The following is a 21,993-nucleotide window of genomic DNA, read 5'->3' on the forward strand; positions in this document are numbered from 1 at the left end:
TCTGGCAACCACATTGTGTGAAGGCAACATTTATATGGGGAGCTGGTTGTGTCACATGACTGCTGGTGCATCGGATTCATCCATATCATTGCATCAAGGCCACACTGTTTGGGAGTCCTTCCACATCTGCGATTTGAACAGTGGTGCTTTGAAGGCTTGTGGCTTTGCCACCCATTGACATCCATAAATGCCGGCACTGCGACAGAAATGGAGATGGTTTGCAATTGCAGACCTATCAGGTGACTGGAACCAGGAGATGCACATCCACAGTCAGGGAGGCTGCAGTGGTGGAAGGTGCCAAGTCTAAAGAAAACGGCTGGTGAGTCGCTGCTGCATAGGGGGGCCGGGTGGCAGAGGCAAGAGAGTTGAGTACAAATGCCCTGGCAGAGCCAATCTGATGTTCCTGCTGCCGCCCCACCCTCCTTGTTCAGCCAACCATATGGATGAAGCCTTTGTTTGTGAAACGCCAGAGCCCTGCACGGGGCGGAGGAAGGGGGATGTGCTGGGTGCGGGCCACCCCAGGTGTCACCACTGACAAAGGGGGGGCGACAAAATGCTGGGCGGCACTCACTGTGGGGCCTGCAGTGCGCCCGAGCCACGTGCCTTGTGGTGGCTTGGGCACGCGCAGGCACTGCGCTGCCCAAACGGTCCACCCGCTGCCTTTCCCCAAGCTGTAGGGCAGCTGAGTGGGAGGAGGCAGGCAGACTCTGGAGGCCCCGCAGTGTGCCCTGCCCCTATGGGTGGCTTGCTGTGCCCCTGGGCATGCCGCCCCCAGTGCCTGAGTGGCTTCCTCCGCCATTGTCCGTGCAACTTGTGAACCAGTCCATTATCTCTACCATTAGTGTCTTATAAGAGAGATCAGTATTGTTACTGTTGTGAGAAATGTGAATGAGAAGGCAATTAAGTGTGTATGATTCTGCGGGTTGAGGAAATATGGGAAGTTTGGGCAGCAACCCAGAATGTGAGTGTATCTCAATGCAGAGCTTGCATTGCCTGTTGGGCACTCAAGTCTGCAACCCTTTGGCCAGCACTGCCTTGGCTTTGGTCTTGCACAGGTTGGCTCCTTGCTTTTCCCTCAACCACAAGTGCCTGGAGGCCACAGAAGCTGGTGTCCTGGCACCCCGAAGCATCTCTTCCTGAAGAGGTCTCTGGCTACTGTGGGAGACCTTTGAGCGCTCCAAGCTGCCAACAGCCTTCCTGTGAGTCCGTCCAACTGGAAGGCTCCATTCCTGCAGTGGTTTCTTTCTAGTTGCTGGTGAAACAAATCCAGCCTTTTTTCATATATTTTTTTAAGGCATCCTAGCAATTAAATCGCTTCTGGGCTTTGGCTGTGGGTAAATGGCCATCAAATGAATGAGCGATTCTCCCACTTCCAAGGACTGTGTGGGTCGCCCTGCCACCCGCTTGCCTTCTCTCATTCATTCCCAGCCTTGGCGTCTATTACAAGTTGAGCTGACCCTTTCCCCCCTTGTCCTCTTCACTTGATCCTTTGGGGAAGGATTAGAGCTATTTAGCAAAGTGGTTAGTGGGATTAGAGGCGATTATCTCAGGGGAGGCTGGCTGCTTTGAAAGGGGGGGTAGGGGGCCTGGCATTGGTATGGAGGGGAATTCCTTGATGTAGAGCTGCAAGGGTTTCTAAGAAAACCTGCCCAAATTCAGAGAAATCTTGAAATTTAGCTTTCTTTCTTTCTTTCTCTCTCGCTCTCTTTTTGCAATATCCATACACACTTGACAGATGTCTTCTCTCCCCTTGCACCAACCAACAAGTCTTATTGCAGAAGAGAATGTGGGGGTGTTGCTTCCAGGGTTGGTTACAGAGTGTGTCTGGTTTAGAGTGCTACAAAATGCTGACAATTTGGCCTGTTTCTTAACTGATCATTATTAGGGGGGCTTTCTGCCTGGGATGTGTGTTTGCCCATATGCGTCTTGGCAAGCCTGAAGGGAGTATGAATGGCTCCAGGAAGCAGCAGAGACATCCTGTGCACCCAGATTTGCTTTGCACTTCTCAAGACAACAGGTTATTGGGGTGCAAAGAAGCAAAACTCAAAAGAGGGGTAGGACTCACGCATTTAGCTATCAGAATGGGGAGCAGTGGAGGAGTTTCCCAGGGTCAGGTCTGGTAAGACTCTGGCTTCCTGCACGTGGAAAACTAGTGTGGCAATGGGAAGTCTGGACCTAGAACAGCTCAGTCAGTAGAGAATGAGAGAATTCAACTCAGAGTTGTGGATTTGAGCCTCATGTTGGACAAAAGTTGCCTGCATTGCAGGGGGTTGGACTAGATGACTCTCGCTCCCCCTTCCAACTCATCAAGTCAACCAACTCATACAATGACTTCTTTTCTGCTGGGAGGCTTTTGTTTTCAGTGTGCTCTTTTAATCATGTGACCCTGGAAACAAAAAAAATATGCTGTCTATAATGGTAGTTATTTGACATTTGATCACCTCTTTGTGGGAAATGGTGCCTGGAAAATACAATGGCCCAAAATTATGCTAATTGTGCACGTGAAATATAATTTATTGGTCTTGTGTTTCTGGTAGGATTTCTGTGTGGAGACCATTACCGTATACATAATTTTTTATCTCTGGAAATCCAGTGGAATATTTCCATAGCATGTGGTCCTTTGTGTTGGTCTCCCCAATGGAGGTCAGGCCATGAGAGATGGACTTGCTCAAAGTCTTGGCCAAGGACTTTGGGTCCTGAGTTTATCAATACTTGTAGATGGATTGTTGAACAAAGTAGATTTTGAAGGAGAAAGTGCCTGTGGAAATCTCTTTATAGTGTCTCCCTCTATGTGTATGTTTGTGGGTGTGGGTGAGTGAATACATACATTGTGTTAACTACAAACTCTCAAAACTGGCATCTCCTGTAAATTTATAGCCAAACTAGCACAATACTTCAGCATAGACTTTGAGGGGACATGGCCATGCTGTTTGCAGGTGTGTGTCTCTCTCTCTCTCTGTGTGTGTGTGTGTGTGTGTGTCTGTCTGTCTGTCTGATTGTATGCCAATACTCACTGAGAGGTGGTGGCACAAAACTCAGGGTTTGTGGTACAAAACTGGCACTTAAACCTTTACACCAGTTTCAAGGGGATACCAGGTTTTGAGGTTTGTAGTTATGCAAGTTACGCATAATGTGGATCAAGGTCCTCAGTGAGAGGTGCCACCCTGTTTCTTTATGGTGCCCTCCAGGTGTTATTGGGTTGCAACTCTCATCGAACCCAGGCAGCGTTGCCCAATGGTCACAGGAGGGGAGAGCCATATGCTGCTGTCACATAGCACTTCCTTCTATTTCCCCTGATGATTCCCAAACTGTTAACCTCCTCATTATATTCAAGCGTTCACATGACGTAAAAACCACTTCCTGAAATATAGCAGAATATAGCACAAATTTAGCGCTCACTTCGTTGTTATTCGCTTCCATTAAAAATCGAATGCAGATTTAGACATTATTACTTTACTTTAAATAGAAACTTTTAAAAACGAAGAGGCAGGGAATCAATAGCTAATAGTCAGCAGAACCTTCTAGAGCTACGTAAACAACACATGGTTCTTTATATGTATTTGGTGTTTATGAATGAACGTCAGACATCTCTAAGTTGAATAAGGGCAGTTATTTTTAAATCCTGGGTGTTTTACGTACCTTCCATAAATACTGAAATACCTTATATACACACAATGAGCTATCTCTCTGTGTGTTGGTGGTAAGGGATGAAAGTTATATGTGCAATTGGGGGGGTGGAGTGGGTTGCCCCCATGTGCTTGTGTTTGAATTGTAGCTCTTTGCAACTCTCGAGTAATCCTGGAAGGAAAGTCCCCCTTTGGCAGTGCAGTCCTAAGTCCCAGATGGGTGTGCATGGGATTGCAGTCTCAGCCGTGGTGAATGTGAGGAGGACCAGCTAGTGCTATTTATCTAGAAAGAGAGGTGCTGGAACTCATGATGGATGCCTCCCTCCTTGTCTTAGAATGGCAATGGCGCCCACCTGAGAGATGCTGGAACTGAATTCCAGCGAGTTCCGGGTGAAAAAAGTCCTGGGACCAGGCACTGAAAAGAGGGAAGGAGTACCTTAGTGGACATCTTTCTAGGTGACTTTAAATAATTCCTTGCTGTTGTTGTTTATTGGGAGTGGCAAAGGAGCAGGGAGTCCAGTGTGGTGCAAACGCATCAACAGAGCTTCCCTGGCATACCTGCTGGGGCATTTGCCCTCCCTCCTTAGGGAAGCAGCAGCTGACCACCTGTCAGGAAGTGAGAGAGGGGTCCCCATCCCACCTTACCAGCCACTTCTACCTCTAAGAATCTTACCTTATTCTCAGGCATAGGTTGCACCAGGGCAGGGTTTCTATTGATTTATGGTGGGGCAGGAAGTCCTCGCACATGCTGATTCTTCCCAGCATCTAAACAATGCCATTGGCACCATGATTCACCTATTCCTGGAAAAAAAATGCAGTCCAATCCTTATTAAATCTCCAGCTGGCAGCTGCAAGGATGGAAGCAGAGCAGTGAAATAGATGGATCCGGCAAGGCAATGTTTATTTTTTGTTTTTCTTTTTAATTTGTTAATTTTATTTATTTCTTGATAAATGATACAGAAAATAAAAGTAAAATAAACAAATGCTGATACAAAATTGACCAAAAGAAAAAGAATATACACTCTACACTACAAACATAAACTCCACACCACCCCCACTACCCTGTGACTTCCCTCCACCACGACTTGACTTCATTTAGTTCAAATTTGAATATTGTCATTGCGTTCTTTGGATTATTTTTTTCAGCAAGGCAATATTTGTTGTTCTACCACCTGCACCAGAACCCTTGCATGGTGATCTTCTCAAGGCCAATCTGGGCTTCCTGCTTCTTGTTCTTCTCTGCTGCCCAGTGTTGGCTGGGTCCCATTGGGAACTGGGAGGCTAACAGTAGGTGGCACCAGAGCCAATGATGGGCAAAGCCAACTCATTCCAGTTTGGTCCTCCTCCCTGCTGAGTTCTACAAGGGGCAACTCTGAGACTCAGGAGGAAGAAGCTGTTAGGCAGCACTGCCTCCCATATCTGGTGGATGGGGTGGCTGGTGGAGCAGTGTGCCTTTCACTCGAATGGGCCAGCCTCTGCTGCTGCTGCCGCCTCCTTCAGTTTCGGGGTCTGCAGAACAGCTGGAGTTGCTCTTTGCCCTCGTGACAATGATGCATCGGGTATCTTTCCCTGTCTAGTTTGAGTAAGAAGACGAGGATGGGGAGTGGTGGGGAAGAAAGATGTTTTGCTCCTGCAGAAGACAGCAGTGAGCTTGGTCCCTGACCTCTGGCTCCATCCATCAGATCCTGAGACAGGAGGGGCAGCAGAACGGCTGACCAGGTCAGGCTACTCCTGCTGTGACCAACCGGACATTGATTTCAGCTTGGCTACTGTGTGAGTTAGAGGAGCAAGGAAGCCTCTGATGGAGACCCACGCAGATTGGGACACTCATAGTAGAGCAATAGGAGTGGGTGATGCCCTTTATCTTATAGACCCCAGGGAGGAACATGGGTGCTCTTTCTTGCCATTCCAGTTTCTCCCTCTCCCTGCGTGGCCTGGGTTTTAAACATAATTAGATTTGCGGCAAAAAAAAAGAAGACCTACCCTGGTTTGGATCCCAAGAGAGCCAAAGTTGATGACAAAGTTCTTTCTTTTCTTTGCTGCTTCACATGTGCAAACCCAACGAGGAGTTATTTTACTAGATGCAAGTGGGATGGCAATGTACGTTGCCCCACATGCCAAATTACATTTTGGAATTCTTGTCCATAAGGAAATTGGGGAGGAGATGCATTTCCATAGATAACTTTTCCTCCCCTATGCTTATTGAAAGGTGTGTTTTGGGACCACTTCACACACGATAATTTTAGGTGTGCAGCTAAGGCTATTAAACACACACTTAAGACACAGCATGTGGATGTGACAAACATGGTTGTGAATGCAGCAGCGCAGTGAGCTGTCTTATGCTGAGAATGACCATTGGTCCATTTAACTCAGCACTGCCTGCACTGACAGGCAGCAGCTGTCCAAGATTTCAAGCAGATGTCTATCCCAGCCTTACCTGGAGATGCTGCTGGGGACTCATCCTGCAACCTTCTGCATGCAAAGCAGATGCTCCACCCCTGAGTCCAGCACAACCACATCCTACAGGTATCCCTGAGTGCCACAGGGAGTGGCTGTGAAATCAGCCTGCCCGGTGGGATGACACTGAATGGCCCACCACATCACATGTGCAGCGGCCCTCCAGGGTAGCAAACCTGGCCCCTTGATTTCACAAGGGGTGCTTGACCTTTGCTTGCACTCTCAAGGCCGGTATCTAAACTTCTTCAGCTTGTCCTGGAGCTTTGCTTTATCTCAAGTTAGTTACCATCCGTTATCTGCTGCAAGGCTGATGTTGCAATAGCAACCCTGCATTTTGCTGATGGTTGTGGGTGAAAATGCCATTGTGAAATCCGAACGCTTTGCGGGGCGGAGTCGGGTTTCGGTATCTGCTCCTCGAGATCTAGCATTGCGCTCTTGTAAAACTCAAGATTATCCATGTATAACTGGAACTTGGATGCAACCAGGAGGAGCTGGAATCTGTTGGCTCTCCTTGTGCCCCTGTGCAGTGGCGTAGCGTGGGGGGTGCAGGTGGGGCCGGGCGCAACATCTGGGGGGGGCGCTCGCACTCGCAGCTCTCTGCCCCTAGGGCAGAGGGGGCGCAAATTACTTGCCTTGCCCCGGCTGCTGACAACCCACGCTACGCCACTGCCCCTGTGATATTAGCAGAGATGTTTTAACAGGCCTTCCGTCCTGTTCAGTTTCCTCAAATGCCTGACTGAAGCAACAGTGTTGCTCCCCACACTCCTTAAAGGCTGCAGACCCAAACAGACCTACTTGGAAGTACAGTGGTACCTCAGGTTACATATGCTTCAGGTTACATGCGCTTCAGGTTACAGACTCTGCTAACCCAGAAATAGTGCTTTAGGATGAGAACAGAAATCATGCTCCTTCGGTGCGGCAGCAGGAGGAGGCCCCATTAGCTAAAGTGCTGCTTCAGGTTAAGAACAGTTTCAGCTTAAGAACGGACCTTCAGAACGAATTAAGTACTTAACCCGAGGTACCACTGTACACGTCTTTGAAATCAGCAAGGTTTACTTTTGAGCATTCGTAGGTTTTGGGTGTAAGACAATGCATACTGCTACATATTGAGGCTGAAAATCTTCATCCTGTGCATATTTACTTGAAAGTAACTCCAATGAAAAGGGACGCGGGTGGCGCTGTGGGTTAAACCACAGAGCCTAGGACTTGCCAATCAGAAGGTCAGTGGTTTGAATCCCTGTGACGGGGTGAGCTCCCATTGCTCGGTCCCTGCTCCTGCCAACCTAGCAGTTCGAAAGCATGGCAAAGTGCAAGTAGACAAATAGGTACCACTCTGGCAGGAAGGTAAACAGCATTTCCGTGTGTTGCTCTGGTTCACCAGAAGCGGCTTAGTCATGCTGGCCACATGACCTGGAAGCTGTACGCCGGCTCCCTCGGCCAATAAAGCGAGATGAGCGCCGCAACCCCAGAGTCGGCCATGACTGGACCTAATGGTCAGGGGTCCCTTTATCTTTACCTTAACTCCCATGAAACAAACATAGTGTTGAGTTACCTGGTTTTTTCTCCAGCTCAATAACGCTGGCATTGAGATTGGCTGTTCAGTGACCTGATGCGTACTATATTATGTCTCTGAAGGCTCTGATCCCATGTGATCACACTTACTCTCTAGAGAGCATTGCTGAACTTTACCGCCCTTCATCTAAAGATCACAGGATGGTTCACAGCATAAAGCTTAGTGGGCTTCCTTTTGAGTAAGTGTGCATGGCCTCCGGCTGCACACCTCTTTCTGGTCCATCTGTTTTTCTCTCTGCTTGAAGAGGGTTAGTCTCCTCCTCCCTCTCCCCCCCCCCCGCGTCTTCCCCTTGCCCCAGGTTGCCTCTGAATCATTCTCCCATAGCCGGGAGAGCAACACAGCTGCCCTCCAAACCAGGCTGCAAAGGTGATGGAGCAGTTTCTGGGTGGTCTCTTGTAACCTCCGAGCTCTCTCAAACCCATCATTAAAAACAAGCGGCTCGAGGGTCAGGGAAAAGTGTCCTGGACACTTTCTCTCACTGTTATCTCAGAGCGGAAGACGGATGGCAGAGAGCGCTGGGGTGTGTGTTTATTTCTCCAGAGCCTTGGCTAATAAAACCTTCTAAATATCCAAACGACATTATTTAAACAATGCGTGGAATCTGTTACTTATTATCCAATGGCCTGATTATCTTTTCCCACACCAAACTCTTTAACTGGTGAATGTCTGCTGACCGGTTGCATCTGAAAATGTTAGCTCTTCTGACCATTACAGCAAAACCTGTGGTTTATGTCTTCGGTTTTGCTTAGAGAGTGGCCAACCTTGACTGTTCTGAACATCGGTGAGAGAGGAGGAACAGAAAAAAGAAACAACAAGATCCTCCCTCATCATTATATCTTAATTTTCATCATTTACAGGGGGGATGTTGTTCTCTGCCAGCTCTCACCTGGGCTCACCCTTCTCTTCTCACAGCCTCTCAACCTGTGACATTTCTCCTTGCCCACCTCTCACATGGGGTCCAAACTGTCCTTCCCCTTCATCTGTAGACAGTTCTTATCAAACTACAATGAGAGATTAATAATATGCCTGGTAATCGTGGAGGAAAGAGGGCCTTCTCGGTATTGGCACCCGCCCTGTGGAACACCCTCCCGTCAAATGTCAAGGAAATAAACAACTATCTGACTTTTAGAAGACATCTGAAGGCAGTCCTCTTTAGTGAAGCTTTTAAAGTTTGATGTTTTATTGTATTTTTAATATTTTGTTGCAAGCCACCCAGAGTGGCTACGGAAACCCAGCCAGATGTGTTGACTCATTTAAATGTGTAGCAAATATAAAACTGCCCGTTGATGAACTTTCAGGCTGGGAGAAAAAGGTCACGCCAAGGCAGGTGACTTGCGATGACCACTCAGGACTCAGCACCTGGGTCACGATTGCTGTCTCTCCCATCGTCCTGAGTTTTAGAACTGAACCATCCTCATTTCCCTCCTTTCTCTCTCTTCCAGATATGGAATGTGCCGACGTGCCTTTGTTAACTCCAAGCAGCAAAGAAATGATGTCGCAGGCGCTGAAGGCCACCTTCAGCGGTTTCACGAAAGAGCAGCAGCGGCTGGGAATCCCCAAAGGTACAATGAGCTCCCCATGAATCCAGCTCTGAACAAACATCGGCTGTTTCGCTGAATGAGCTCTCGCATCCGCTTCTCGGTCATTTGGTTGTGCAGATCAGGGTCAAAACCTCTTTGCAGCAGCGACTTCCCCTAAAGCGTTTATAACATGGCTGCTGAACATCTCCACCATTCCTGGGGAGCAAAAAGGTGTAAATGTCACATGCATGCAGGACTGGCACTTGATCAAGGAAATTTTAGAAAATTAACCATAGGCGCTTTAGTCCATTAATGGGAGGTGTAAGGTGATCCATTAACCAGTCCATTCAAGTTGCACATGGAAGAAAGTAACAGTTCCCCCAGTGTGGTGATCATTTGCTTAAGATTCCTTTGAGCTCCCCTGTAGCTCAGAATAAGCAGTGGTGGCTGCTCTATGGGTTCATAGACCACTTTCGGGAAATGTGCCTGAACAAAGCGAAATCACTCTAAACAGTTAAAGTCCACATGAAAAAATCCACAGCACCCAGTAGAAGTAGAAATTCAGACCGCAGGAGAGAGAAAATTCAGCTAAAGTGGAGAAAGATAAAAGGCTCCAAAGTTTAATATGGTCCCTTCATGGCCTTTAATCTCTCCTTTCCCAGTGTGATGATGTTTCCACTATATATTAGATTAGGTGTGAGGACCCTGAGCTACAACCCCCATCATCATCCCATGGATGCTTGATGAGGCTGATGGGAGTTGTGGTTCAGCAACATCTGGAAGGCCAGAGATTCCCCCACCTGCCTTATGAGATGGTGCACAGAGCAGCTGCATTTCAATTCCTTTCTCCTGTGACTTCTTTGCGCAGACCCTCAGCAATGGACGGAAACCCATGTCCGGGACTGGGTGATGTGGGCGGTGAATGAGTTCAGCCTGAAGGGCGTGGACTTCCAGAAGTTTTGTATGAATGGAGCTGCCCTCTGTGCTCTGGGCAAGGACTGCTTCCTGGAGCTGGCACCGGATTTTGTAGGAGACATCCTCTGGGAACATCTGGAGATCCTGCAGAAAGGTAATACTACGATAGGCTTCGGCAAGAGCGTGGCCTTTACGGTTGTGGCTCACCACTGCAGGGAATGCTCTTCCCAGGAAGGTCTGCCAGGTGCCACCATTAACCCCCTTTTGGTGCCAGGTAAAACCTCCTTCCTCTCCCAGGCATCTGGCAGATTGTGATCAGCATCCTGCTGTTTATTGCTAACACTTTTCTGCTGTTGACATTTGCTGTTGTAATGGTTTTATTGTCATGTATTGTTTTCATTTTTATGCCATGCATTAGGCTCTTAATTTGTTTGGAAGTTGGCTAGAGACTTTTTTGTTGTTGTGAGCAACTAGTAAATCAAATGAGCTATAGCAATTGCAAACAATCTCAGGGACAAGGTGCCACCGCGTGAGATTCCCTAGATTCCCAAACTCTGTCCTCTGCACTCCATCACTTTTGCCTGGCTGTGTCCCTGTCTGCTCTCAGCTCCAGCCTTTCAGACCAGGATCTCCCCCAGATCTCCCTGGAGATCTTCTGAGCTTCGCCACTGTTCACATGCCTTCCCCGCTGCCTAGCCGAGTGATGCTGCACACAGTCTCTTGAGAGAGCTCTTCCACAGCTTTTCACTCAATGGGCTGAGAGGATCTCTTAAGAAGAGTAGAAGCTGAATGAGAACAAAGCCACAGCACTAGAAGAGTTTTGCACCTTTTAGCAATGCCTTAATGACTTGTCTGTTCCCTGTGGCATGGGGATGGCCCTACCATTAGGCAGAAGGAGGCAAGTGCCTCAGGCAGCAGATGCTGAGGGACAGCAGTGGTTGCTCCCTGATGGAAGCATCCATTGGCGTTTGCCACAAAGCGCTGACCAGGGGCCCTAAATTAGTCTGCTGCTTCTGATGCATGGAGGACTTGTCCCACCCCCCTAGTGCTGAAAGCACATTCAACAACCCAGCCAGCCAGCTTCTAGATCAGCCTTTCTCAACCTGTGGGTCCCCAGATGTTGTTGAACTACAACTCCAATCACTCCTAGCTAGCAAGGCCAGAGCTCAGGGATGATGGGAGTTGTAGTCCAACAACATCTGGGGACCCACAGGTTGAGAACCGCTCTTCTAAACAAATAGTGGGAAGGGGCTGCCTTTATGTCCTCCACCTCAGGCAGCAAAATGTCAAAGGCCAGCCCCGCTGTGAGTTCCCCCACATACAGCCATACTCTCGTCATTTACCTCTTTGCCAAAAGCAGGAAAGTTTCATGTTAAATACAGCCCAAGGGAGCCCGTGTGTCCCATACAAAGTCCTGAAGTTTATTGCTGCCAACCTGTGAGTGTTTTGGTGTGGGGGGCTGTAGGATTAATTCCTCATTTACCCAAAGGCATAGAAGGACCTTCAGCTAGTCCTGGGTCATGCTGGACCAGCATTGAGAAACAGACCTGCATTCATGCCTGAACAATGCAAACAGGCGAGACGAAACCAATTGTAAACAGAGTGTTGCCCACTGAGATGTTTGCAGATCATTTGGGGACCTTCTGCGATAGGTGGAGACAGGTGCTCATTGTGCTGTTTTGGGTGTCAGGAGAGGGAGGGGGCGTTTTTTTCCCTTCCACAAAAGCCACCAGGGAACATGGATTCTGGTACACCCACACGTGCGCACCCCAGACGCACATACCTGTGGCTTTCTGAAGGTAAACATGCTCAGTTGTAGGATCTCATGGGGCGGCAGCTGACATTCCCAATTATTTCCATATTTTGCCTCATTGGTTCTGGTAAATGCTTTTGAACAAGAAGAAGTTAAAACCAGGACACTGAGAATAGGATTTGCATGAGCACCACTGTTTAACTATGCTCTGTGTTATTAAGTGCCATTAAGTCCCAAGTCTACGTGACACAACTGCCCTAACCACAGGACCAATGGGACAGTCCAACTGGCATGGATGTTTTTGCAAGAAGGTGGTGACCTTGCTTCCTGACTTTTGAAGGAAAGGCCTCTTTTCTTCTGCTGTGGCCTTTCACGTCTGCATTAACAGTGCTGCTCTAGCCTGCCTTGGTCAGACCCCACCTGGAGTCCTGTGTCCAGTTCTGGGCACCACAATTTAAGAAGGACATTAGTAAGCTGGTAGATATGCAGAGGAGGGTGATCGATATGATCAAGGGTCTGGAAACTAAGCCTTATGAGGAACGGTTGAGGGAGCTGGGTATGGAGAAGAGAAGTCTGAGAGGTGATGGGATAGCCATCTTCAAACATCTGAAGGGCTGTCACACGGAAGATGGAGCAAGCTTGTTTTCTCCTGCTCCAGAAGGTAGGACCCAAAACAACGGGTTCAGATGACAAGATAGGAGATTCTTACTAAGCCGTAGGAAGAACTTTCCGGCAGTAAGAGCCATTCGACTGTGGAATGGACTCTCTCAGAAGGTGGTGGACCCTCATTTGTTGGTGTTTTGTTAGCAGACGTTGGATGGCCATTTTTCATTGGTTCTTTAGCTGTGATTCCTGCATTGCAAAGGGTTGGACTAGATGACCCATTGCATCCCTTTCAGTGCTATGATTCTGTGATCCTATGACCTCACGTATTGGCCAGCAAGGAGGAGAACATCCCAAACAGGGCCCGGCTGCGGCTCTGGTTTGTTTCTGCTGAGCTCAGACAGAGACTCGCCAGAGATAATGTGCCTTCATTCAAAAGGGCCTAATTTTGGCCTCCCTCCTGGGGACGGCAGCGATGAAGGGGGGTGGGCTGAACAAACCGAGTCCTGTGTGAACTGCATCTCCGCATCCTTTGTGCCCCCTCCCCTCCTGGCAAGGCTTGCCAAGCCGTGGGGTGTGTGTGACCACAGGGAAAGGCAGGGCCAGGTTGCCGTGGTCAACTTTGCATGGGGGTTGCAGTCAGACAGAGGGCACTGCTGACTGCGGGGAAGTGGAGGCTATTTTGGAAGGGGGAGACAAAATAAAAGTGGAATGTGCCCAAATGAATGAAGCAATCGCAGCCAGCATACTGCTGTTTTTATTCCAGTCATATGGCCTGCGGTAGGTGAGTCACCTCTTGACTGCAAGGTTTTGTAATTGCTGATGGGGTTAGAGGGCCCTCCCCACACTTCTGAGTGCGCAGGGGGGGTCATGTATCCTGGCATGACCCAGTCCACCAAACAGATCAAGAACGTCTCAGATGATGGACATTGTCAGGCTTGATAGAAGGGGAATGTGGTTGTGCAGTTCTGAGTAAAAACCTTGAGACTAGATAATATAAAAGATTTTGCTACAGGTCCATGGAATGTCATGTTGGGTTTGGGTGTGAGAAACTGGTGGTGCCAGCCTGTGCATGTTTACCTAGGAGCATACCCACCAACATTCCTCAGGTGAAAATAGGGACATTTCTCACCCCCCCAAAAAAAAATGACCGCCCTTGACCCTCTATTTTCGTTCCTGCCCCCCGTGCAGGGCATTTCCTATCAGAAGAAGTGTGAGTGCCACCACACCAATGGGACACGGCACATGCGCCCTCCACCGTCCTGAGAAAACCCTTTAATACAATACAAATATTTTTTATGAATGAATGAATGAATGAATGAAAGCTACTGGTACTTACTGGGTATCTTCCCTTTCATTCCTCCCATCCTCTGTGCAGAAGAGATAAAGCCATATCCAGCAAACGGAGTGAACGCAGCCTACCCAGAATCCCGCTATACATCAGACTACTTCATTAGTAAGTCTCCCTTGTTTTTCCCCTGTTGAGTACAAGATTTAGCACTGGGAGTCCTTTCAACATTTAGGCAGCATACGAGAGGAGCAAAAGCACCGAGGGCCTTCTTGGCAGTTCCCTCACTGTGAGAAGTGAGGTTACAGAGAACCAGGCAGAGAGGGCCTTATCGGTAGTGGCACCCACCCTGTGGAACGCCCTCCCATCAGATGTCAAGGAAACAAACAACTATTTGGCTTTTAGAAGACATCTGGAGGCAGGCCTGTATAGGGAAGTTTTTCATGTTTGAATGTTTTATTATGTTTTTATATCTGTTGGTGGCCACCCAAAGTGGCTGGGGAAACCCAGTCAGATGGGTGGGGTACTATTATTATTATTATTATTATTATTATTATTATTAATTGAAGAAATGTGACTCTTATGGTTTATTTCTCTTAATTAATGGTGATGATATTATTACTATTATCATTATGGATAAAAGCAAGAACTGCAATGGTTCTGTGAACTTCCCTGAGACCTCCGGGTATAGGGTAGTATATAAATTCAGTTAACAACAACAACGGTGCTATTTTTCTAGAAAAAGAGGTTCTGGAACTCTCCACAAATGCCTCCCTTAGAAGGTGCCGGAACAGAGTTCCAGAGAGTTCCAGCTAAATAATAATACTAATAATGCTGCCCTGGGTGGTCATATTCAGTTTGGGGGTCTTCTTTCCGCTCTCAGGTTATGGCATTGAGCACGCTCAGTGTGTTCCTCCCTCGGAATTCTCTGAGCCCAGCTTCATCACAGAGTCCTACCAGACCCTCCATCCCATCAGCTCCGAGGAGCTCCTGTCTCTCAAGTACGAGAACGAGTACCCCTCCTCCGTCATCCTCCGGGACCCCGTGCAGATGGAGTCCCTGCCTACCGACTACTTCACAATCAAGCAGGAGGTCGTAACGCCGGATAATATGTGCATGGGGCGCACTAGCCGAGGTAATGGAATACTTTAAAAATCACAAGTCGGCAACCCTACCCCATATATAAGAAGGAATGAGATTTTCCCAAGGAAAAGGGCTTTCCACCAAAGGCTGGCATCGCTCTTTTTTTAGAAATTAAACCAGTGGCCTTGTTTGCTGGGGCCATAGCTGTCAACTTTTCCCTTTTCTTGCAAGGAATCCTATTCGGAATAAGGGAATTTCTCTTTAAAAAGGGGGAAAGTTGACAGCTATGGCTGGGGCTGATGGGAGTTGTAGTCCACCAGCATGTAGAGAATGCAAAACTTGGGCTCTCTGGTTGAGTTATAGGCCCCTTAAGCTTCCCAAAGTTGCATTGTCTAGAAAGACTTCTAAAACCTGGTCCTCCAGCTACCTTGCGCAGGTGATCCCTACCACACCTGAATTAGAGATGTTGAAATAGGACACAGCAAATATGTGGGCAGGCTTGCCAGCTGTTCAGCCTCCTCGCCTCTGTCCTTGAGATTTAGTAGCTGGGTCTTCACTGCCAGCACCTCTGCCAGCGGAATTTGCTCTTTAGAGATCTTACACAATCCCAGCAGCTGCTTTCAGTCCAGCTTGGGAAATTACTGAACTTGAGTGATCCTCTTATGCTCCGAGGTTGTCAGTAAAGAAGAAATGATTGAGCAACAATCAAGCTGAGGAATTCTGGAGAATTCTCCGTGTCTCTCCCTTTTAAAAAACAAAACAAAACAAAGAAACCCTTCTGAATGTGTCTGGTTAAATAGGGGCTCATGTCCTTGACTGGTATAAAAAGTCATAATCTGCACAGGGAGGCCACAGTTGGCAGGTTTGGCGTCTGATCAAGTGATCCCTCGAAAGACAAGACTAAATAATTATTATGCTTCCTTGGGAAACACAGAACAGTCATTAGCAGGAAGAAAAGGTAGAGGTGCTTTGTGTTTCCTGTCCACATTCTGGTGCAATGAAAGGCTTTGGGCACATACATAAAATGTGAAAACATGCTAGAGTAAACCTGACCAGCAAATCGTGAAGCCAGAGTTTAAAAGCCACTGGAGATGGTGAATGCGTGTCAGGTTCTGAGAAGTTAGATTTAGTTGTTTGATTTCCCAGTGTGTTTAAACTGAGGTACTGTTTTTATTTTATTTTTTAATTTGTCATATTGCCTGCTGCGTTTATTTATTTTGAATGGATCTTCTTTTTACTGCTCTGTAGTCACAAAACATCCCATTGGAGAACATAAAATCTGTTCTGAAGATGAACCTCAGGATTTGCCCATTTCCCTCAGTGAATCTCTAGCTTTGCAAAAGGGAAGCGGGCTCTGGCATCACCTGCTCCTTGACCATCCAAAGAGGAGGCGACCCTGAGGCCTTCTGCATGCAAGGCATGCGATCTGCCTCTGTGCTGCTTCGCCTCCTCTGCAGTTCATGGAGGGGGCTGGGAACTGCGTCTCTTTGTGGGGTGGATGATGCAGCCCCCAGGACTCCCTGGGCAAAGTCGAGTGCTTCCAGTGTACATTGGGGTGGGCTTTGATTGCATGGGGTTGGATCCGCAGGGCCTGCGCCAAACCAAGCAGGGCTTCTGTTGGTCTCTGAATCAGCATCTTCCTCAACCTTCACTCCCCTTTAATATGGGGAATCCTTTAACCTGCATGCAAGCTTTCTGCTTTGTTATTTATTTTTTGCCTTTATATACCACCTTGTCTGAGGAGCTCAGGGTGGTGTGCGCGGTTCCCCTTCATTTTATCCTCACAACAACCCTGCAATGTAGGCTAGGCTGAGAGGCTGCATCCAGCCTAGGGTCACCCAAGTGGGGACCTGAACCCTGTCCTCCCCGAGGCCCTAGTCCAACAATCTGACCACTAGGCCCCACTGCCTCTCCGCTAACCTCGTTTCCTTCTCGCCTCGCAGGGAAACTCGGGGGCCAGGATTCCTTTGAGAGCATCGAGAGCTACGACAGCTGCGACCGCCTGACCCAATCGTGGAGCAGCCAGTCTTCCTTCCAGAGTCTCCAACGTGTCCCTTCCTATGACAGCTTCGACTCTGAGGACTACCCAGCGGCCCTGCCCAGCCACAAGCCCAAAGGCACCTTCAAGGACTATGTTCGAGACCGGGCGGACATGAACAAGGACAAGCCCGTCATTCCTGCGGCCGCCTTGGCTGGCTACACAGGTGAGGCCCTGGGGGTAGCTGGGCAGACAGAATGCAGGCCCTTTCCCAAAATACAAACCTTGATCTCTGTTTAGTGCCCTTAGTTATGTTTAGCATGTCTGTAGTAATGTCAGATGTACAAAGTGCTTTGCCTGCACCATATCTATGCTCCTCAGTATGTTTTTTCTGGGGGGAAAGGTGCGGGAAATCACTGTGAAGTTTGTCTGTCTGTCTGTCTATTGCGGGCCCAGTCGCAGTGCCAACCCCTGAACCCCAGGCAGTGGCTAAATGTAAGGTGTGATTAATAAACTCAAGCAGACAATGATCTGAATTAGAAATGGCCACAACTTCATTGATGGATATTTTGGCTCCGCTAAGGAAACTGAGTTCCCCTGAGTTCCTGCTTTTAAAAAATCCCTGGTAATCCTGACAAATAGTCCTACAAGGCAGACTGCTGTTGTTTCCCCCATATTCCAAGTGAAATGAGGGTGAAGGCTTGGAGACAGCAGTTTGCCTTAGTTGCCTAGTGGCACAAGTGAGATTTGAACTCGGGAAGCTGCAGTTCAGGGGCTGCCTTGTATGCAGAAGGTGCAGTCCACAGCATCTTCAGGCAGGGCTGGAATGGGCAGGTATCTGAAACCCTGGAGAGCTGCTGCCAGTCAGTGTAGGCAGTACTGAGCTATGCGGGTGGACCAGTGTCTGATTCCAAGATAAGGCAGGGATGGGGACCTTGTCAGGGCTCTCCAGACACTGCAGGACTGCAATTCCCAGAATCCCCTGGCCATTGGGCATGCTGGCTGCAAGGGCTGCTGGGAGTTGGAGTCCAGCCACATCTGGAGGCCACAAGTGAGCCAGCCATGAACTGGAGCCTTCCTGGCTCGTGCTCTTGTGTCTGTAAATAGGCTGTGCCAGAGGAAGGGTGGGAGATGCATGCAGGAACATGTGTATTTATGGACGTTTACACATAACTGAGTAACAAATGAAAATGAATCGAAACCCTGTGACTCAACCCTGGGGAGCCAGCTTGAAACAGATCGCTAGGTTAACTTGCCGCCTTTGACTCCCGATGCGAAAGTGATACTTCAGATCCAGATACGAACAGATATGTGACTTTGAATCGGGCGTGCGGAAGCACCTTTTCAGCTAGAAAGAAAATCTAACCGTTTACAAGCACCTATAAACTCGCTAAAATCAGCCTGCAGATGGGATGAGAGGCAGCTTGTCTGTCTCTTGACTGATGGGGCATCTCTCACACAGATATATGTTTGCGCACTAAATCGGAGGAGAGCAAATTTCAGGTTTTCAGCGTTGTCCTTCTTTGCTAGAACCGCAATGCCTCAGTAGCAACCCTTGACTCCGTGAGTCAGGTGGGACGAGAGGAAAGATTTGCGCTTTTGACAAGCTCTCATGCAAGGTTCTTCCTCCCCAAGTGCAGCGCCTCTACTGGGGCTGGGAACCGGTGTGTGTTTGTAGGGTCGGGAGATCATTTTTAGGAGCTGTGCACAGAAGGAAGTGGTTGGATGCTTCAGCTTCAAGCTGTGATGAGTGCTTTCTGTTTGCAGGAATAGGTGCTGATAAGAAAACTGGGCGGGGAGTGGGGTTCTGGAGACTGGCTCCCTTCAGCAGTGGGAGTATGGTGATCTGAGCCAAGGGAGAGGAAAAATTGAATCATTGCAAAGCTGCTGGAGACTTTGGGAGATTAGTCCACACCCCACATGGTGTGAGCGTCAAAACAATTACATTCAGTTATATTGTAGGGGCGGGAAAACATTTTTGGCCCAAGTGAATGTGACTCTCACCTTTGCACGGTGGGCTAATTTCTCCGCACACCCCTCTCTGTCCTCCATCAAGCCAAGCCAAAGGCATCCCAGCCAGACAAAAACAGTCCCAGAGGGTGCAGGGTCAGGCCAGGGAGCAGTATGGCCTGTGGAGAGCAGGGCCTTATTCAGACTCTGGGCCTGATAGAAATAAACTTGCCAGGAGCTGCTGGCACCAAAGCTGGAAGCTGGTATAAGTGTAGTAGTTAAGAATGGGAGTTGGGAGCTGTGTTCAAATCACCTCCCTTATGAGCTCACCAACTGAGTGTAAACAAGGCACTGTAGTCTTGGCCAGAGTTCCTTCCTGTAAGGTGGGGAGATGGTTGCCGCATTGTCTTGTCTTACAGGACTGTTGTGAAAACGACTAAGAGCATGAGATTCTTAATCTCAGGGTTGCGGGTTCAAGCCCCACCTTCAGCAAAAGATTCCTGCATTGCAGGGGGTTGGACTCGATGACCCTTGTGGTCCCTTCCAACTCTTCTATGCTTCTGTGTGCGAATCACTCTGAAGACACGAAACATGGCAGGGAAGTCAGTATGTGAGAATCCTCTGAGTGAACATGGATGAAAAGCACACAGCATTTATTTATCTCTGCGATAAGCTAAGAAGTGGGGCCCTGGCTGTACTGCTCCAGCTTGGCTGCTTGCTTGGCTGGCAGAGAGGAACTTTCCTTTTTATCACCAGGGGCCCCAACCCTCCGATGGTATCTGCCTCCGAGCTGCAGAGGTGATGAGGCTCAGAGGAAGCCTGGCCCACGTGGCTTTTGATGTCTCCTGTGGCAAACAGTCAGCCTCCTTGAGCTCTCTTATCTGCCCTCCACATCTTGACCTCATTTCACAAGTTGCCTCCTTTCACAAGTTCACAAGGATCCTGCCCTTGGCTTTCTTCTGAAACGAGAGAATTCACAGAAAAGCTCTGTGGCCCCTGACTACTAGTTTGCCGCACTCGCTCGGGTGCTCTTGTTAGATTGGGTGACTGGAAAGACACACACACACACACACCCTCTGGTGACTGCGCTGGTTGGCTTGGGAAAACAGGGGCGAGAGAGAATGCCACCCTTCAGGCGGAGCTGCTTAATTCAGGTTGGCCCGACTCCATCGAAAGAGGCCAAGGTTGTTGGTGGAAAGGGGACGTGCCCATTTTACAGGCTCTACCATTAGATAGAAGGATGCAGCAGGGACAGGGAGCTGAATGTGCTGGGCAGCTGCCTTGTGGGCCCCTAAGCTGGCCTGCTGCCTGCACGTTCAACAGCGGGAGCTGCCCCATTGCCAGGGTTAAAGGAAGGGGCAGTTCACATTAGCAGCTTAAAATACAGCAAGGTCACAAACACACACACACACACACACACACACACACACACACACACTGCATTTCAAGTCATGTTTGCATGGGGTTGTTCAAGTCATAAGGGGGTGGGGATGTCTTCACCCAACACTCGTGGCCTTTGGGGTTCACCCCTCTCCATAACCACCCAAACGTCTATTCGTGAAACCATCCTCTGCACATGTACACGTTACCACTCACTCATCCAGTATTCTAGTTGGACTGAAGTGGGTTTGAGACCACAACACCTCCAACAGCAGTATTTGTCAAGGAAGTACAGGATCGCTATGGATTATAGCTAACATAGTGCAAACCTAACAATACCCAACAATGGGAGCGGACTGGATGCAGAGTAAGCGGTCATGTGAACGCACCTTCAAAGCTGGAAGTCTGCTTCTGCTCATGGGATGGAGGAGGACTGCTTAGGGTGCCTTTCTTTGAAGGGGTGCCTGGTTTAAAAGCTCTCCTTTGGAGGTTGCTCACAGATACAGGGCCACCACCCAAAGGCCCTACTGGTTTTGTTCTCCTCCCAGCACAGTACCCAGATTTAGGAACAGAGACATGGCAAGATCCAAACTCATCATCACCTGGGTCAACTCAAGCTGCATTGAATTTCCCAGGAGGTTGTGAGCAACCACCTATTCCTTTGACGTTAAAGACAGAATTACCATCATTCACATACGGCAAAGAACAAGGTGTGTCATAAGGAAGGCTCACAGTTCCTAGCATGAGGTTGCCTTTGAGCCGACAGAGGAACCCAGAAGGCGAGTCCTCACCCTGCTTCAGTAACTCGGGTTCCACCTGCTTGAAGTTTGCAAATGAGAACAAAATTAGCTCTTTGCATTCATGGTTGGCCGGTGTTGCAATTTTGTTTTACAGGCTGTCATTTTACCGTCTTGTCCCTTAGGTGATGAAAATTGCAACAAGAATAGTCCTGCCGACTGCACAATTCCCGCATGGGTCTGTTAGTCTGACAATAATACTAATAATTATAACATTAATAATTTTATTATTTATACTCCACCCATCTGACTTGGTTTCCCCAGCCACTCTAGGTGGCTTTCAACATATAAAAATAATAATAAAACATTAAACATAAAAATGCTTCTGATGTAAGCACGGCTCCTGTAAGCTTGGTAACAGCTGCCACAATAACATATGGGTGAGATCTCCCTATCCTCTTCCCCAAAAATCAACAGAAAAGAAAAGAAAACCCATCTACATAGGACCCTCTTGCTCTCCCCTCAAACTTTAAGGTCGATGCTTTCTGAGTCATCTTTGAAAGAAAAAGTTTCATCACCTTGGCTCTGATCTTGCCCATATCCTGAACTGATGCAGATGCAGCCAAGAGCTGTCTCTGCTGAGGCCCGAGCAGAGAGGGGATAAGCTAGGACTGGCCATGTAGTTCCCACACCAGGCTTCTCCATTTCAAAGCAGACGAAAATCTAAGGGTTGAGGGACTCCTCCTGGCATTTCCACACTCCTGGCTGGGTGTGCTACAACGAAAGCCTAGAAATCTGCCATGCAAATATGTCCTGAGGGGAAATGAAGCTCTTTCCAAAATGGGCAAAACCTCCCCATCATCATCATCATCATCATTATTATTATTATTATTATTATTTTATTATTATTATATGTGGACCCCACCCATATGACTGGGTTGCCCCAGCTACTCTGGGTGGCTTCCAACATACATAAAACCTAATGAAACATTATACATCACACACCTCAGCCTTGATTGTTGGTCGGGGGTAGGTGAGTAGGGCTGCAGATCATAGCCATGACATGCTCTGCCACACCCTGTGGGTGGGCATGCAAAGCCCCTGGGCAGATGAGACCTTCAAATAACCCC

The 21,993-nt window shown here is 48.4% G+C and overlaps 1 protein-coding gene across 2 annotated transcripts in view; it reads left to right on the forward strand.

The window, feature by feature from the left end:
- The window catches only part of ETS1 (ETS proto-oncogene 1, transcription factor), a 109,288-nt gene that overhangs the window by 73,461 nt on the left and 13,834 nt on the right, over positions 1 to 21,993 (forward strand). For both annotated transcript variants that reach the window (XM_083479335.1, XM_083479336.1), the window contains 5 exons: positions 9,099 to 9,218; positions 10,045 to 10,245; positions 13,826 to 13,903; positions 14,619 to 14,870; positions 16,762 to 17,022. In XM_083479335.1, coding sequence (XP_083335461.1) covers positions 9,099 to 9,218; positions 10,045 to 10,245; positions 13,826 to 13,903; positions 14,619 to 14,870; positions 16,762 to 17,022 — 912 coding nt within the window. The remainder of the gene's footprint in view (positions 1 to 9,098; positions 9,219 to 10,044; positions 10,246 to 13,825; positions 13,904 to 14,618; positions 14,871 to 16,761; positions 17,023 to 21,993) is intronic.

The sequence above is a fragment of the Podarcis liolepis genome (genome assembly GCF_965112155.1).
Source record: "Podarcis liolepis genome assembly, chromosome: 16".
In the NCBI taxonomy this organism is placed as follows: Eukaryota; Metazoa; Chordata; class Lepidosauria; order Squamata; family Lacertidae; genus Podarcis; species Podarcis liolepis.